Genomic DNA, 18,023 nt, shown 5'->3' with positions numbered 1-18,023 from the left:
GAAGATTAGATGGCATAGTAAAATGAAGAGCCCACCGTAAAATGAATGAACGAAACACAAATTTGATGGTAAAACTACATAATAGATGCCGTTTAATAATATTAAAAATGTTAAAATATCGTCCTTCTGGATTTTTATGGTGCGACTTACGACGAACAAATTGTAAAACTCCATTTACTGGGCCGATTTTGGTAAGAACGAAAACACGAAATTGAGTAAAAAATTCGGAATTTCATTTTTCATGGTAAATCCCTAGGAGCGTATTAAGTAATTAATCTCGGCACCGGCGATTCGCGTATTTCTTCCGAAGTACGAATGAGTGCATTTATGTGTTTCAATTTGAAGGACAGTGATATACCATGTATAGTATATTATAGTCCTCAAGAGTGACGTTGCATGAGAGTTGTATGTTATTTTTACGAGAATGTTATACTAGCGAAACTGAATATTTTCAACCGACTTCAAAAGAAATAGGTTCTCGATTTGGCTTTTTTTGTGTTTATTACCTCATAACTCCATCAGTTGTAAATCAATTTGGAAATTTCTTCTTTTATCTGATATAATATACTCAAAGATTATTATGTATTTGTATAAATTTTTATGTTATTAAAATTTTTACTTTTCATCACTGTGACATTAATTTTTGTAATATCTAATTTTAATAATAAATAATAATTGGATTAAAGTTTCTTAAATTAATGATTAATATTATCTATCTATACTTATAATAAATCCGTAGAGAAGTCAATTCTGTACATGAAATATATTTCCAAAATAACTATCAGGGGGTGATTAGTGATCGATACTGATGCCAAAAATGCAATCAGTAAAATTTTTGTCTGTCTGTCTGTATGTTCGTTATAGAAACAAAAACTACTCGACGGATTTTAACAAAACTTGGCACAATTATTCTTCATACTCCGGGGCAGGTTATAGTATATTTTTCATCACGCTACGATCAATAGGAGCAGAGCAGTCAAGGGATCTGTTGGGAAAACGGGAGAAGTTACTTCATTTTCAAGCTTCCGTCGCGTGTGCAGCCTTAATGGCTACTTTTAAAATGTAAAAATGTCCATCCATACGACGCCGGGACGGGCCGCTAGTGTGATATAATAAATGAAGCAACATGGCGATCTATTTTTAATATTTAACATCATGCAACTAAATACCTTTTTAAACACAAAGAACTGATTGACTTAATTGATTTAGTCCCATAGAAATTTTATTGAAACCAGTTTAATACGATAGTTTTCAATCAAAATAACTGGTTTTGTTATAATTAAAATCGGTTTTTTGTGATACACAATTTTTCACAATTCAACGAAACATAGGGATAAAATCAACAAAAATTTTTGAACCTTCCATACAAACTTGACAGCGTGTGTTATGGCATAGTCAAACTATTAAGAATTTAAATATAGCACGCACTTTTACGATTTTGTCACGTTTATAGATTATGTTTATTTTACATTTATTTATGTTTATATTTACCATTAGAAATAGTAAACTAAGTCAAACAACATTTAAGCAATTTGGCAAACGGTCGCTTAGAGGAGACATCTTAAAAACATGCGTTGTTTCTTCCGAGGGGTAAAGTACCAACAGTAAGTAAAAGTACCATATAATTCAATTGCAATTACTATTACCCACATTAAGCTATTGCGCCAGCTTGTAGCTATGAGATAACAATCGTAAACACGATGTAGCCTAAAAAGGACCTGATTAACGTACTGGTTCCGAAGATCCGATAGCGATCGGGCCTTGTAAAATAACAGAACTTGCGTACCTACAGCTTTTACAATTTAGATGCATTTTTGAAATATTAATTCAGTTGAAACAGATTTCTAGATGCATTTCAGTTGAGATTTTTTTTGTACATTACGTGATATATTCGTTAATTGCAAACTGTTTTTTTTTCTTTTTAATCTTTATTTTAAATCGAATGGATAAAATTTCAGGACAGTTCCTAATTTATTAATACTATAAAAATATTTATTTTTGTAACAGAGATTGGAAAACGACTTAGAACATGGTGTAAAGGGGGGAAGGGATTGTTAGTAATGGAGACTAGTATTTCTTTTGCTAGCATTATACTCTGTTAGGTGGATCTCTACTCGGACCCTCTTGGAAACCATAGTGGTTAATTCCAGGTGAATTCGTCACGATGGGCTGATTGACCTGTCTTTATCCTTACCCATCATCTCTCATTGGTGCTCCGCTAGCATATACCGATAGCGTGAGAGCATTTTCATTCCATTTTCACCCATTAAAAATATGCTACACATAAACACACGAATTGTAACCGTCACTTATAGACATGAATAGCCCCACAGACAACAAATTTAGTGATAGCGTGATAGAGATATACCGACTATCACGAGTAAAAAGTAATCTATGTATTTTTAATGAATAATAATGGAATGGTGACCCCACTTGCGTTATCGACATACCCTGGCGAGGCACCAGTGAGAGATGATAGGTGAGAATGAAAATAGACCCATTGGTCTATTATCAAGAAGTGGACAAGAATTAACCACGATGGTTTCGAGGGAGAACCACGTGGAGGTCGATCTAAGAGGATATATTATTGGTATTATTAACAATCCTATTCCCATTAGCGTATGTATTTCTACATCATTAATGGTAAATACGTAGGTACAGAGCCAGTAAACAAACTCATTTATAATATTTGTAAGGATTTCAAAAGTTTCTTATGGAAAGTACATGTACTCTAATTTTATGAATGATGACATCAGCCATTAACTGTCCACTATTGAACATATGCCTCCCTCCTAAAGGGGGATTTGCTTGTATTTGCCACACTTGGCAGGCGGGTTGACAATCGCAGTTTTTTTATTAATGGGAGAAAATGGAATGGTAACCCCGCCCGTGTTATCGGCATACACCGACGAGGCACCAGTGGAACATAATAGGTTGTGAAAATGAATGCAGGCTAGTTGGCCCAACATGATGATTTCGACAAGAATTAAACATGATGGTTTCCAAGGAGAACCGCGTGGAGGTCGACCTGAGAGAGTATATTGCTAGCAATGGGGTTAATAGACCCCATTACTAATAATCCCTTTCCCCCCATAATTGCAGTTAGGCTCTGATCTTTTAAGAGGGACACTGCTGTCCATCCCTCGACCATTAAGTTCTCATAATTGCGTCTTACGACACCCATGGGAAAGAAAGGGGTAGTCTATTCTATGTCGGGATAAGACGGCCATTTTCATGAATACACTGTATTATTACATTTCTTGCAACAGTCTGTCCTTTACAGATTATGGTTTATTCACGTTTTTACCGTATCGCAAAATATATTAGACTATATAAAATCAGCCCCCTATTTTCCCTCGATGCCTCGATCGTGGTTATTTTCAAGTCACATAAATATCATCGAATGCCTGGCATTTTACATTGGCGATTTACATTGACGTTTTGTAAACTTTGACACTTATTATAATAAACGCAGAGTTCGTAATCGTAACATGATTTGTGGGGGTCTTGTTAGCGAAATCGGCTTTATAATACTGGAATACAGGATAAAATAAATAAATAATTCTGAGCTTATTTCACAGTGCAGTATAGTCTCACACTAAATAGTTACTTAATATAATAAAATTGTAACTTAACAGTGTTTTCTAGGTAAATAAGAGATATTTAATATTTTTCTTAAATATCTCTTATGTACATAATAATAATATATAAGAATAATAGAAGCTAAACCAATCATTTTTAGAATTTTTGTCTGTCTGTTCAAACAAAGATACATTCAAATGTATCTTTGTCCCGGTGTCATGCAAAAACTTTGTTTTTTTATTATAGTACGACATGTAATTATATTGAATACGGTTTTAACCTAGGTAGGGTATACGAATACTAAGTCTACCGTTTTAACTTAATACTTAAGCCGTTATATTAAATCTATGGTTTTAACTTAGTATTTACCAGATGGAGACTTTGTACAAAAATCGATTGCTTGGGTACCTCCGCCCCATTCGTGTTTCAACCGTGAAGCAGTTGTTTGCATGGCTGTGTTTCGGTTTGAAGGGTGGGATATGGCGTGAATTTACTGGGTACAGAGGAATAACACCTGAGTCCTCAGGAATAGCAACGCATACCCTCCATACGTTGCTATTCCTGAGGACTCAGGTGTTATTCCTCGCGAATGGGCGAGACAGTATACTCTGTTTGTCCATGGTACTGCTCATGTCTATAGGCAACGGTTACCACTTTCCATCCGGTGGACCGTCAGCTTTTTTGCCATTCTAAGTTGTGTAAAAAAACAATTTTGTACGTTATATTAAGTCTATGGTTGTCTCACTTAAAGTTTTGTATATGTTTTATACTGATATACCATCAAAGAGTGTATATCATCTTCCAAAATTCTTGCAATATCTCTAATTCAATATAAATATCAAACTATTGTAATTACATTTGTTTCAGTTGAAGGGTATGAAATGGTAGCAAAATTGTTGGGTACAGAGGCTTAACGCTTTAGTTTACAGCAATGCAAGAGGGTTATCAAAAGCTTCACAAATTATTATTTCATGTCTTCACGAATTATTGTTTCATATTATCAAGCTATAGGCGACAGTTACAACTTACCATTAAGGGCGCCGTCAGCTTCTTTGCCATTTTACGTTACTTTAAAAACCATAAGTAAAAACTTTATAACTGATGAATGAATGAGTATATTTTATTTGTATTATACAATATAGGAAATAAGCAAGATAATTTACAAATATAACGATACAATTGTATAAGTACAGTAAGGCGGTCTTATTGCTGAGAGCAATCTTTTCAAGACAACCTGCTGAACTTAGGCCGCCTCTTTTTGGCGGGATTGGTGTGTAGTTTTCATGCTTGGAACGCAGATTGATATATTTAGGATTATTTTCCAGGGGGGCTTTATGTACTCTTAATCATGTATTTTTTTAATGGATGAAAATGGAATGGTCACCCCACCTGCGCTATCGGGATACGCTGGCGGGGCACCAGTGAGGGATCATTGGTGAGGATGAAAAGGCAGGTCAGTTGGTCCATCGTGATGAATTCATCAAAAATTAATCACGATGGTTTCCAGGGGGAACCGCGTGGAGGTCGATCTGTTAGGGTATATTGCTAGTAATGGGTCTGTTGGATCCCACTACTAACAATCCCTGTCCCCCCCATTAATCATGTATTTGCACATAACAAAAAGATCCACTCGGGTCTTGGGCACTAGACAATTCTATGGTAAACATACACCTTCCCCTTCTTATATACGCCTATATTGTTAGATACTATCAATTTATCTTTTGAATACAGTGAAGGATTTAAGTTCATGGATCAATAGTTCTTTACGGTATTTGACTATTTAGATAGAGTACATCACGGTACCATATATACAGGTAATATAAATATATAACATCTGCAGTATAAATAGAGACGGACAAAAATATATATACACGTGTGTTACTTTCACTAAGTATGAAAAAAGAATTCGTCCCGGTACTTCCATTAACTTGTAGACTAACTACACTGGTTTGGCGCGCTGTTGTCCTAGTTCAAACTGGTGTGTATAGAAATTCAAAATCTCTTTTATCTACACATAAAAATAAATATGAGAAGTTTGCTTTTAAAGTCCGTTAATCTTGAGAAACATAAAAATAAATGGACGCCTGTTTTCATTATTTTAACGTGGCTATTTCATGAGAAATGTTCATGTGGGATATTTAGATACTAGAGACCCGGCTTTGCGTTAGTGAAATTTATTATAAAGGAAAAAAATATATACATACTTATACAAAAAATATAATTAGGAAGTGTTGTATGTACTAACCTTCCGTAAAAATGTGGTTCGGACAGAGAGACGCGGTCAGCGTCTTTGTTATAAAATTATATACTATGTATTTAAAGATGTCCAATCACAAATTCAATTCAAGAAATAATAAAAAATTAGAACGAGTAGACGTGAGTCAAAAAAAAAAACCGCGTATAAAATTCGTTTTGACAGTTTATTGCACAATATACCCAGTTTATTGTTGCCATTTTATATTTCAAATTGTCATCATGTAGTATAATTAAGTCAAATATATATCTAATGATATACTATTTATGAAAATCTGTCCATCTGTTTCACCTACATGTTACGTCAAATGTCTGAACATAATTTCATAAATGTACACTTTAAAAACATGATTCTCTATACTTCGCTGAGCAGCTAAAAGAAAATCAGTGGAATTAAAGAAGGATCCGTCACGATTTGCAAATTTTATACGGTTTTATGCGGGAGACGAGATAATTAGCCATTGATTGCTGATCTGATCTCCAAGACTATGGTTTTTGTTTTTTTTTTTTTAGTTTCGACTTACAATAAGTAAACAAGCAAACCAGTTTTTAATTCAATACAGATATCGAACGCGACCTTTCACTCATTATTTAGAGTCAGTATGAATAAACACGGTTCTATTTTCAAGCGATTTAAAAAAAAAAAAAGGTTATCAATTCGGTTGTATTTTCAACCAACTTTAAAAAGAAGAAGGTTCTTAATGCAATAGTATTTTTTTACGTTTGTTACCTCATAACACCGTTAGTCAAATCGATTTGAAAATTTTTTATCTGAAAGGATAGTCCAATAGAGATTTTATCAAAATCGGTTCAGCATTTTAATTTTTAAATGAAAATATTTGTTTTTATTTTCTTTCGGTTAGTTACAATCGAAATCGTCGTCAACAAATAATGAACTTTTTGTTCGTTTAGTTTTATTAAAATCATACTCTATTATAATTATCCGATTATTTCAGTTGCAACACAGAAGGAATAATTCTTTTTTCTGAAATTTATCTACTGTCAAATTTTATAAACTTAACTGCTGTAAATGATTGGAGTTCGTAATATAACAAATAACCAACTTACATTATTTCACGTTTCAAGGTCAGTAATATATAGTCTGGATAACACTGCCAAGAAATTTACCTAGAAATGTTTGTATTAGTCTAGGACACACCTTGGGAACCTCGAAATATTAAAATCGTTTTGCAACAGTTTTTTTTTTTTAGAAAATGTTTCGTTATTGAATATTTCTAAAGAGATAGACAATTCAAAATACGGTTACAATGAGTACGTTTCAAAACGTGCAAAAACAATGGCGATGTAAGTATTTCATACGCCATAATTAATGTTAATTTAGTCAATATACTTGTAGAGGATAATTTCTATGTTAATTTTATTCCAAGCAGCACTATAACATACAATTAGTGTTTACAAAGTTGCGAAATAGTCACGATGTTACTACTCATATAAGCATGACAAATTACTCGAACGTAGGGCTCCACAAAAAGGTGCATACCATAGATATATCTACCTACCCTTAGGGCTTTATTAGGCAAGATATAAGATAACAGTATTCAGTACTTACATATATAAGTTGTGGCTAACCCACGTCATACATTTTACATACATACATACATATCTGTCACACCTGTCTCCCATTAGGGTAGGCAGAAACAATGGAACGCCAAATGCTTCGATTCAAACAAACCTCTTTCGCTTCTTCCACATTCATCAATCTTTTCATACACGCTCGCCGGTTACGGGTACTTTTAATTTGGCCCTTCTTCAGCACGTCGCCTATTTGGTCAACATACGTCCGTCTAGGGCGGCCCCTACCGACATCTCCATTCATTCTTACTCGATAAATCTCTTTCGTAATTCTTCTTTCATCCATCCTCTCCAAATGACCAAACCAACGAAACATTCCTTTTTCGATTTTTGTCACTACATCGTCTTTCAGTCCACACATACGTTTTTACCCGTCAAATTGAACAATAGAATGGTATGCGCAAAAGAAACAATATGCTTATCCACAATTTTCTGATGTATTTCTGATTATTTACTGAAATGACGAGAATTTGAAATAAAGAAATAATACAATGTAAATTACCCATCAGGGATTATATGGAATTTTTGAAAATGAATGGTAAGCCCGACCGCGTTATTAGTACACAGATGACTTCTCCAGGAATAAACCACGACAATTTCTAGAGAGGAAGGTGTGAAGTTCGACCTGATAACCTACATTGTGCCTCGCTAGCGTATACTGATAGCGCTGGCGGGGTTACTATTCCATTATCGTCTATTAAAAAAACCCATTGTCACTTCAGCATGGCAACATTTTGCTATTTGGGGGGGAAAGGATTGTTAGTATTTTTAGTCCCGTGCCCCCTGGAAACCATCGTGCTGAATGCCACGACGGCTAACTGACCCACTTGTTCATTCTCACCTAACATCCCTGGTGAACTGCCAGCATATACCGTTAGCGCAGGCGGGGTTACCATCCCATTATTATGGATGATAAAAAATAATTATAAAAATAATAAATAAAAAAAAATACTTTATTGTACTACCATTGCTAATAATATACCCTATCAAGTTGACTTCTCCATAGACCCCTGGCAACCATCATGCTGAATTCTAAATGTGTTTATCGCAACATTATAACTAACTTGCCTTTTCATTTATTTATTCGTGTTTCTGCCGTGAAGCAGCTGTTTTTTGCATGGCTGTGTATCGGTTTGAAGGGTGGGATGTGGCAGTGAATTTACAGGGTACAGAGGATAACACCCTAGTCCTCAGAAATGGCAACCCATGGAGAGTATCGTGGGCGAAACAGTATACTCTGTTATGTCTATAATCTTATAGGCTCATGTCTATAGCTTATTTGCCATTCTAAGTTGCATAAAAAAAACCCTGTCCTCCCTCACTGGTGCCCCGCTAGTATATACCGTTAATGCAGGCGGGTAATCTATTATTATCTTTAAAAAAAAAATACTTTGCTGTACAACGGTTTCTTTAATTCTTCTCTTTTCATTAAGAATTCTATCACATATTAAAATTGCAAGCGTAGTCTTTTCTACAAATTGGTATATATTATATCAAGCTTAGCAATGGGGCCATTTGATCCCGTTATTAAAATCCCTTTCGAAACTACGCCCAAACTCGAAAGAACGTGTATTTTTATACTGTAATATAACTATTTATGTCAGCTTTATTCACCTATTAAATTCAGGAATGGAAATCGGCACTGTAGGGTGCGTCTCATCCACTTTTACCATGCGAATATATCTATTACTATACCTTATCTATTACCTTACTGTGTGATTCCGGAATGGAATGGGCCTTCCCTGTCTTTCCTGTGGGTATCGTAAGAGGCGATTAAGGAAACCTAATCGTCGAGGGGTAGGCAGCAGCCTCAAAGAAACTCCAAAAATAGCCCTTTCCATAGCCCGTTGAATGATTTGAAATTTTTGCATACGGACAATCATGTAAGACCCGTTTCAGTTCAATAAGTTATCACTGGAAACACGCATTGGTTAAAGACCAAATCAATAGTAGATATAATTTACTTATGAATAACTATTTTACCAGATCATTTTGCCTAATCGGGTATCTCTTTCCCATTTCTTTTAGTTGTAAAACAGCTGTGCTTGTAAAGTCGTTTACGTTGAAGAGTGTACAGATTAATTTACAGAGATAACGCTTCATGCGCCATCTTAGACACGTGTAAACTGTGACGTGCGTGGTGCTGTTCATAGGTGATTTACTACTTTCCATCAGGCGGGCCTTAGAATTAATAAATAATTATTATAAATATTAATTTAATCATTTAACATTAAAAAAAAAACTATCTTATGCAATATTGTCTGTTAAAGCATTAGCAATATGCTACAAAATATTTTATTGCACTTTCTCCGGGACAGTCATTAGACAGGTGGCTATTCACCAACGACCATCCACATTATCAACGAGTCATAGAGCACGTCAGCACGTCATCGTGAAAACGCCAATTATGTCACAGAAAAAAATTATGCTGTCCTTTAATTTTAAATTTTAACGTACTTCAAAATCATTTATTTTCTAAAATCCTAGTTAGTTATCGCTTCAAAAATTTGGTGCAATTAATTATTCAAAATCATTTTAAATAAATGTATAACGCACATCATTAACAAAGTCTGTGTAGAATAACTCAACATGTATCATCAACATCATTATATTAGACTTTAAATGCCCACTGTTGAATGTAAGCCTCCTCCTTGGGGTGATTTCTCCAGAGGGAGACTTTGTACAAAAGTCGATTGCTTGGGTATCTCTGTTCCATTCGTGTTTCAACCGTGAAGCATGTGTTTGCATGGCTGTGTTTCGGTTTGAAGGGTGGGATATAGCGTGAATTTACTGGGTACAGAGGAATAACACCTGAGTCTTCAGGAATGGCAACGCATGGGGAGTATAATGGGCGAAACAGTATACTCAGTATACTCTACTACTCAGGTCTATAGGCGACGGTTACCACTTTCCATCAAGTGGGCCGTCAGCTTATTTGCCATTCTAAGTTGTATAAAAATAAATTTCTAGACTAGAGTAAGGAAGATTTCCCTTTCTTATTTAAAATATTTACGTTTTTGATTGAACATCTCTAAAATTCGTAGTATGCACGTTACAAATTGTTTCATTTGTTTTTTCCAAATATATACAGTAAACCTAACAGTAACAAAAAGAGATGTTAAATCTATTTTCTCTTTATATCTATAGGTATTACCTACATGAAAAGATACAAATTCTTTATTCTTTTCAACTGAATTCGAGAAATTATAAACTAACGACAATTAAGTATGTAGGGTATATGAAACACTCAGTCGACCTAAGTAGATATTTGAAACCAATTTTGTTTATTACCTCTTAATGTCTTAACTGCTTAATCTATCACTATAAAATTTTATATAAATGTAACAGTATTATATGTAATGAAGAAGGACGTAGGCTACTTTTTATCCTGGTCAGTGAATATATCCCACCACACAGTCGAAATCGTGTTTTTTTTTTTATACAACTTAGAATTGTTAATTACAGTCTTGCAAGTGTTAATTAATGAGTATGACTCTAAGCGATTGTGAGTATAAATGGGGTTAACAGCACCATTCCTGGCAATACTACACTCAGGTCGGCCTCCACGCGGTATCTCCTGGAAATTACCGTGATTAATTCTTAATGATAGACTAACTGATCTGTTTTTGTCCTCACCTATCATCACTCATTGGTGCTCGGCCAGCTTATACCGATAGTGCAAGTGGGATTACTATTTCATTCTCATCTATTAATAAAAATGGTCTGAAATAGGTACCATCTTATGGAAGTAATTATATGGGATTCACCGCGTACATACCTCTACTCTTACCCTTGTAAACTTTTCATCAAATAGTTTGAGCACCCTTCATAATAATTTCTTACCACTTTCCATCAGGTGGGCCGTCAGCTTGTTTGCCATTCTAAGTTGTATAAAAAAAAAAAAGAATTTGCCACTATTTTCCACGCTTGGCAGGCGGATTGGCAACCGCAGTCAGGCTTTAGAGATGTTTTAAGAAAAACGCTGCTGCCCATCCCTCGCCATGTATCATTTTCCATGCAAGCTTCGACAGCTAAACCGTACCAAGAAAATATTTTATAATTTTATTTACAATAAGACCGTGTGTTATGATGTGTGTGATTAGGCCAGCCCTTTCTGCGTATCGTAAAAGCCAACTAAAGGTAGACGAGCGATGGGCAACAGCGTCCCTCTTAAAACATCTCTAAAGCCTGACTGCAGCAGTGGACAGAAATGCTGACATGATGAATATTATAAGGAGATAAAGTTTGTGAGTTTGGATGTTAGGGATAATCTCCGGTACTACTGATCCGTTTTTGCAAATTCTTTCACTGTTAGACTACATTTTATTTTGATTTTGGTATAACACATTTTCAATAATTAATCACCATAAATGTATTCGAAGTCGACAAAAATTTTATAACAAGACGTGCGCTGCCTGAACAGTTTGAAATAAAAGAATAAAACTTATAGCAAAAATATTTATTAATTTTAGATTATAAATATTACAAAAAAAGTCGGCAACCATATATCTAATTTAATAACTTCAGCCTTTAACAACTTTATCTGATGAATTATGTTTCTACTTTTTCCTCCTGCCTCTTCGTTTTTCACCATTGCGTCGCTGAATAGTCTTATTTTTTGTTTTCTTTTTATTCTCAATTGGATAGTTTTGATGTTTGGTCCTAATGTGAATACCGATGTTGCCTTTGTGAGCGAAACCAGCGCTAAAAATGTGGCATTTGAACGGCTTTTCTCCAGTGTGAACCTGGAATGATGTATCGTGGTAAGTTTTACCAGAGGGAGAGTTTGTACAAAAGTCGATTGCTTGGGTACCTCTGTCCCATTCGTGTTTCAACCGTGAAGCAGTTGTGTTTGCATGGCTGTGTTTCGGTTTGAAGGGTGGGAATTGCGTTGTCATTCCTGAGGACTCAGGTGTTATTCCTCCGTACCCAGTAAATAAATATACACACATGTATACTTACCCTTATATGTCGTATAATATCTATTCTTGAAGAAAATCTCTTCGAACAATAGTCACATATTAACTTTTCAGTGCCATGCACCAAGACCAAATGATGCTGTATTCGAGACTTTGTATAAAACTTCCTATGACAAATATCACACTCATAATTTCTTTTGCCGTGAGTTTCAATGTGGCTTTTGAGGTAAGTTATATTCTAAAAAGAAAAAAAAAATTAACCTTCGGCTCTCACTGCGTACACCGTGAGGGATCTGCAGTATTTATAAATAGACTAGCTAACCCGGCAAACGTTGTTTTACCATATACATTATTTCTAAAACTACACATGAAAATTTGTCGTACTACAATTATTATATTCGATTGCCATCTTGCAACCCTATTGAGGAATATAAAAATCGCGATTAAAAAACAGGAGTTGATCGTAAAAGGATGAAAATATGAAGTTGTATATTTTTTAACATTGAAAATAAAAGTAAAAAAAAAATTGTCAAAAAAATTAAAACAAATATTTAGGAGTGGGTCACCCTTATCATTGAGGGGTATGAAAAATAGATGTTGGCCGATTCTCAAACCAACCCGAATTGCACACAAAATTCCATAAATATCGGTAAAGCTATTTCGGAGGAGTTTGGTAACAAACACCGCGACACGAGAATTTTATATATTAGATTGGATAGATATAGTATTGCTAAAAAAATTACGAATGGAAGGGGTAAAGGGAAGGGAGAGACACGGACATAGTTTTCTTTTTAATGGACGAAATGGAATGGTATCCTCGTCGGTGATGTCGGTTACGTTGGTGGGACACAAATGAGAATTTAACAGGCAGGCCATATGATAGTCATGAATTCAACAAGAACTATGATAGTTTCCAAGGAGAGCCGCGTGGAGGTCGACTTTTTTTTAATGAATGACAATGGAGTGGTAACCCCGCCCGCGCTAACGGTATACACTGGCGGGACCTCAGTGACACAGGGGAGAATGAAAAGGCAGGTCAGTTAGCCCATCGCGATGAATATACCTGGGATTCAGCACGATGGTTTCAGGGGAGACCACGTGGAGGTTGACCTGACAGGGTATATTGTTAGCAATGGTAATTCCGTTACTAACAATGGGGCTTTTAAATATTCAATACTAACAATCCCTTTTCCCCATATGACCAGTTGTCTGCTTACTTAGTACCAGAGGGAGACTTTGTACAAAAGTCGATTGCTTGGGTACCTCTGTCCCATTCGTGTTTCTACCGTGAAGCAGTTGTGTTTGCATGACTGTGTTTCGGTTTGAAGGGTGAGATATGGCGTGAATTTACTGGGTACAGAGGAATAACACCTGAGTCCTCAGGAATGGCAACGTATGGGAGGTATCATGGACGAAACAGTATACTCTGTTATGTCCATGGTACTGCTCATGTCTATAGGCGACGGTTACCACTTTCCATCAGGTGGGCCGTCAGCTTGTTTGCCATTCTAAGTTGTATAAAACAAAACACTGGCCCCTATTCTACTCGCATTTCTGTCGTAAAGCAAACTAAATGATTATTATTATATATATATAGAGGCATAAATCCTTAAATATTACAACATATGAAGCCATTACCTAAATTAGGCGTAAGGGGGAAAGGACAGTTCCTTTGCTAGAAATATATCTAAGAGGTCTACCTCCACGCGGTTCCTCCTGGAAACCATCGTTGTTAATTCTTGTGGAACTTGTTGCGATGGGCTAACTGACCTAGATTCATCTTCACGTATCATCACTTACAGGTACCTCGTCAGCGTGTACCGATAGCGTAGGCAGGGTTACCATTTCATCTTCACCTTCGAAAAATTACATATAAATAAAGATGGCGAAGTATGTAGTTGCTGAAAACATAAAATTTTGAAAAAATAAACAAAAGAAGTACTAATGTAACATACAGTTTTAGTAATGCTACAGATATGACAAATAAATTCCTTCTCCTGATGATATGGATATTCTTTATAAGAATGTGCTATCAAGTAGTGATGCCAATGGTTTATTGCCGACGTAACCTCATAGTCGCACTGAAAAAAGAATATATTTAGATTATTACTAGCTTTAAATACTAAATAAAAAATATACTATGAAAATAGTGTAAATAATATTAACATGTGCCTAACGATTATCACATAATTAACTTACAATTATGTGACATGTGTTTAATAAATATAATGTACAAGCTTCTAAAATATAATTAATGTGTTATTATGTGTATTATATATGTGGTTTCACCACAAATAAAGTTCATATGAGATACTGAAAAGTGTAGCGTTTTACCTTTTCACATTTAAATGGATACCCTCTTATTTCATTATTAGTTTTTTTCCTAATTTTTTTTCCACTGTCGTCATAACAATCATCAGAGCCCTCTGATGATTGTTATGACAAAGTTATCTTTGTTCCAGATCGAAACCCTATCGAAGTTTCGATTTCAGACACAAGCACTCGTTAATATTTACTCGCGTGACTTTCGTTTGACCAGGCATCTCCTGTGCTGTCAATGAATGCATGCATAGCAATGAATAATATTAATCTGAAACATGTCATTGATATTATACAAAATAAAGAGGGTCGGAAATAGCACACAACTTTACGGGACACCGGCATTCATGGGTGTAGTCTGAGCATGCTCATAACCCACTTCGTGAGAAAACTGGCGACCCACTTGTATAGTCTTGCAGGCAACCGAAGGATAGAAGTTTTGAAAGTAATGCTTTGTGCCAACCCGATCGAAGGTCTTCGTAATATCCAGGCTAATCGCTAGGGTTTCTTCCTTACTCTCGAATGCTTCTGCCCATTGATGAGACAAATAGACTAGAAGACCACCACCTGACCGTCCACATCGAAAACTATACTGGCGATTATTAATCAAATTATATTCTTTTAGGTACCAAAGCAATTGACAGTTTATAATAGATCGAATATAATGTAATTAGAGAAAAAGAAGATGATGGCTACTGGCCTATAATTTGCTAGATCTGAACAATCTTCCTTTTTAAGAATCGAGTGCAATAAAGCTGTCTTTCAAAACTTCGGGACTACACTAGACAAGTAGCACATTGAAACTGGTGCCATCTCTGGTACACATGTCCTAAACACAGTAGGAGGAATACCGTCAGACCCATTGAACTTGTGAATTTCAAGGGAGAGAGGTGTAGTGTCTTTGCACTTAAGTTGATGTAACAATTTATAAAGATATTTTTTTATTATTGAATGTTTTGTACTTAATAGCTGAACAGATTTGAATGCAGTTGAAAACACACAAAGAACTTATGATCATCTAACACATAAGATTGATTTTTTTACTGATTCGTTCAGGCAAAACCGCAAGCATATTTAAGATTCTTTTGTAGGGTGCACCTGGCTCCTTAAAAAAGTTGCAATATGTATTTTCAGACATAGACACTGTCTATAGCTGAAAGCACCAGTCTTTACTCTGAGGTGAGCATGGCCCACCCCGTTATGTCTAAATATGCTTATGACTGCACATTGCATGTACTACAAGACAAACAATATTATTTGTTAAAGAAAGAGGAACATATTGATAACTGTAATTATGCACAATATTTATAATACCTTTTTATGCTGTCCACAAATGTTCTTCAATATATCTTGTGCCTTTAGTATTATTTTTATAAAATCATAGCTTTTCTTTAGAAGAGCTATGCATTCAAAACAAGCATAATGATTTGGGTTCAAATTCTGTAAAAAATAAAATTCAAATCAAGTAGAATTATTAAATAACAAAAATTATAATCCAAGGTATCTTTTATACCAAATTAGTTTAATGAAAGTTTGGTTAATATGTTATTAACTTTGGTTTAACAAAAATATTAGGGAAAGGGATTGTTAGTAATGTGGACTATCAGTCCCATTGCTAGCAATATACCCTATAAGGTTTACCTTCATGCAGTTCCCCCTGAAAAACCATCGTGCTAAATTCCAGATGTATTCATCATGAAGGGCTAACTGATCTGCCTTTTCAATTTCACTTATTATCTCTCACTAATGCCAGGCCAGTGTACACCGTTAGCGCAAGCAGGGTTACCATTCTATTACCATCAATTAAAAAAAAAACAAAAACAAAAATATTGGTGTTAACTGAAAGCATACTAGAACATGCAATATTGTTAACTGTTCATAATAAAATATGGCAACATTGCAATTACCTGTAAATTTTTAAACGCAATTTAATATTCTTGAATAATTCTTTCTTGAGATCTATTTAACAAGTGCTCTGCTAGGAAACTTAAATGTTAATTATAGAATATATTGCATAGTCATTTTTCATTTTATTTGTCATTATAACAGTAAGATTTACATGCAAAAACTTTGCACCTACATCTTACTGTTATGGACATCAGAAAAGTCAACAAAATTTTTTAAGCCCCAATTGTTTTTTTAATTTTAGGCTTTTCAATTGTGGCCCAATCTATATACCTTAACTTTAACATTTGCTCCTAAAGTGTTCTTTTAAGAAAGACGCTGCTGCCATTAGTGAACCATTAAGTAAAAATTAAGACGTATATTATACTTGCCACAACAAATCCATTTCGCCTAAATATATCCTGAAGAAATTGTCGCTCTTCGGTATTCCTCAAGCAATAGGGTTTTATATTAAGCTTGAGACAAAGTCTGCATATTCTCATCTTGTACTATTCCAACATTCTCGATATACAATCGAGACAAGAAAAACATTTATTGTGGATTTATAGATTGCTAATCACTAATCATAAAAAGTGGAACCTAAAAAAGTATAACTACAACCGCAAATACCGTATATTGTATACAAAAACTACGTTTAGGATATTTAAAAAAAATTTAAACTGTAAAGAAACTGTAAAATATCGTAATTAAGAAACTTATCAATATCAAATAAAATTTATATAATTAAAGTCGAAGTAACTCAATTAACAATAAAAAAAAGTTTTGGTTATTATTGTTATTTAAATATTATGTATAGCATGGTAGATAAGATCAGGCCCTCGGCAGTTGGAACATTGTTGTTGCAATGACATTTTTCTAAGAAACTATGTTACTACAAAAATAAAAAAAGAAATTTCGAATGACCACAGATATAAAAAATAAAATTATATCATGGTTAATAATATGTAATACAATATTTTAATCTTATTTTTGCTTCGACCTTCTATCAAATACTTCTTCTAAGTTACGACATAAAATAATATTCTGAATCCTAGCAGTATATTGATACAGTCAATGGTGATACAGTCTATTTATAATTAATCTACGTTTATATTATACTTTAGTAAGGATCTCAATTTTTTTCTAGTAATAAATGTAGTTTATGTTACTCAGGATGAATGTAGCTTTCTAATGATGAACGAATTTTTAAAATCGGCGAAGTAGTTTTTGAGTTTATTAAACATACACACAAAAATACAAATCTTTACTCTTTATAATATTAGTGTACATGTAGATATGCCGCGCTCTCATATTCTTTCGCTGCTGCTGACGCTGACGACCCCTCCCCCCTGATAGAATGTGGTAATCATAGCCTGTAGATATTAACAGTACTATGGACATAACAGAGTATGTAACTATGTCGCTCGTAATACCCTTCATTCGTTGTCGTTCCTGAAGACTAAACTGTTATAC

At 34.6% G+C, this 18,023-nt stretch overlaps 1 protein-coding gene across 12 annotated transcripts; it reads right to left on the bottom strand.

Moving 5' to 3' along the window:
• Positions 1-11,872: 11,872 nt before the first annotated feature.
• On the bottom strand, positions 11,873-17,439 carry LOC113522907 (zinc finger protein 69 homolog). Of its 12 annotated transcripts, none has more exons than XR_008253167.1 (7): positions 16,574-17,435; positions 15,981-16,106; positions 14,682-14,937; positions 14,303-14,428; positions 14,048-14,203; positions 12,391-12,585; positions 11,873-12,173 (listed from the first exon to the last, which is right to left on the bottom strand). XR_008253167.1 is itself a non-coding variant. In XM_052897888.1 (5 exons), exons 1-5 carry the CDS (start codon positions 17,051-17,053, stop codon positions 11,988-11,990), a joined length of 744 nt encoding a protein of 247 aa, XP_052753848.1. In that variant the 5' UTR covers positions 17,054-17,430; the 3' UTR covers positions 11,873-11,987. The 12 variants fall into 12 exon arrangements, 3 of the variants coding, with proteins under 3 accessions (XP_052753848.1, XP_052753849.1, XP_052753850.1); XR_008253169.1 differs by lacking the exon at positions 16,574-17,435 and adding an exon at positions 16,308-16,557 and having other exon boundaries at positions 13,986-14,203; XR_004224212.2 differs by lacking the exon at positions 16,574-17,435 and adding an exon at positions 16,308-16,556 and having other exon boundaries at positions 14,118-14,203.
• Between the last annotated feature and the right edge of the window lie 584 nt (positions 17,440-18,023).

The sequence above is a fragment of the Galleria mellonella genome, unplaced genomic scaffold (assembly GCF_026898425.1).
Source record: "Galleria mellonella isolate WM207_F2 unplaced genomic scaffold, CSIRO_AGI_GalMel_v1 utg38, whole genome shotgun sequence".
In the NCBI taxonomy this organism is placed as follows: Eukaryota; Metazoa; Arthropoda; class Insecta; order Lepidoptera; family Pyralidae; genus Galleria; species Galleria mellonella.
The sequence above is the reverse complement of the archived record's forward strand: the minus strand, read 5'-3'. Positions and strand labels throughout refer to the sequence as shown.

Bases quoted from the DNA above. Each gene is read 5' to 3' on its own strand.
- LOC113522907 (XM_052897888.1), bottom strand. From the start codon at position 17,053: ATGAGAATATGCAGACTTTGTCTCAAGCTTAATATAAAACCCTATTGC. The intron at 14,429-15,980 runs GTATTATAAATA...TTCTTTTTTCAG, and splicing joins TTTGTGGACAGCATAAAAAG to TGCGACTATGAGGTTACGTC. The intron at 12,586-14,302 runs GTATGTTACATT...TTTTCTTTTTAG, and splicing joins TCTGTAGCATTACTAAAACT to AATATAACTTACCTCAAAAG.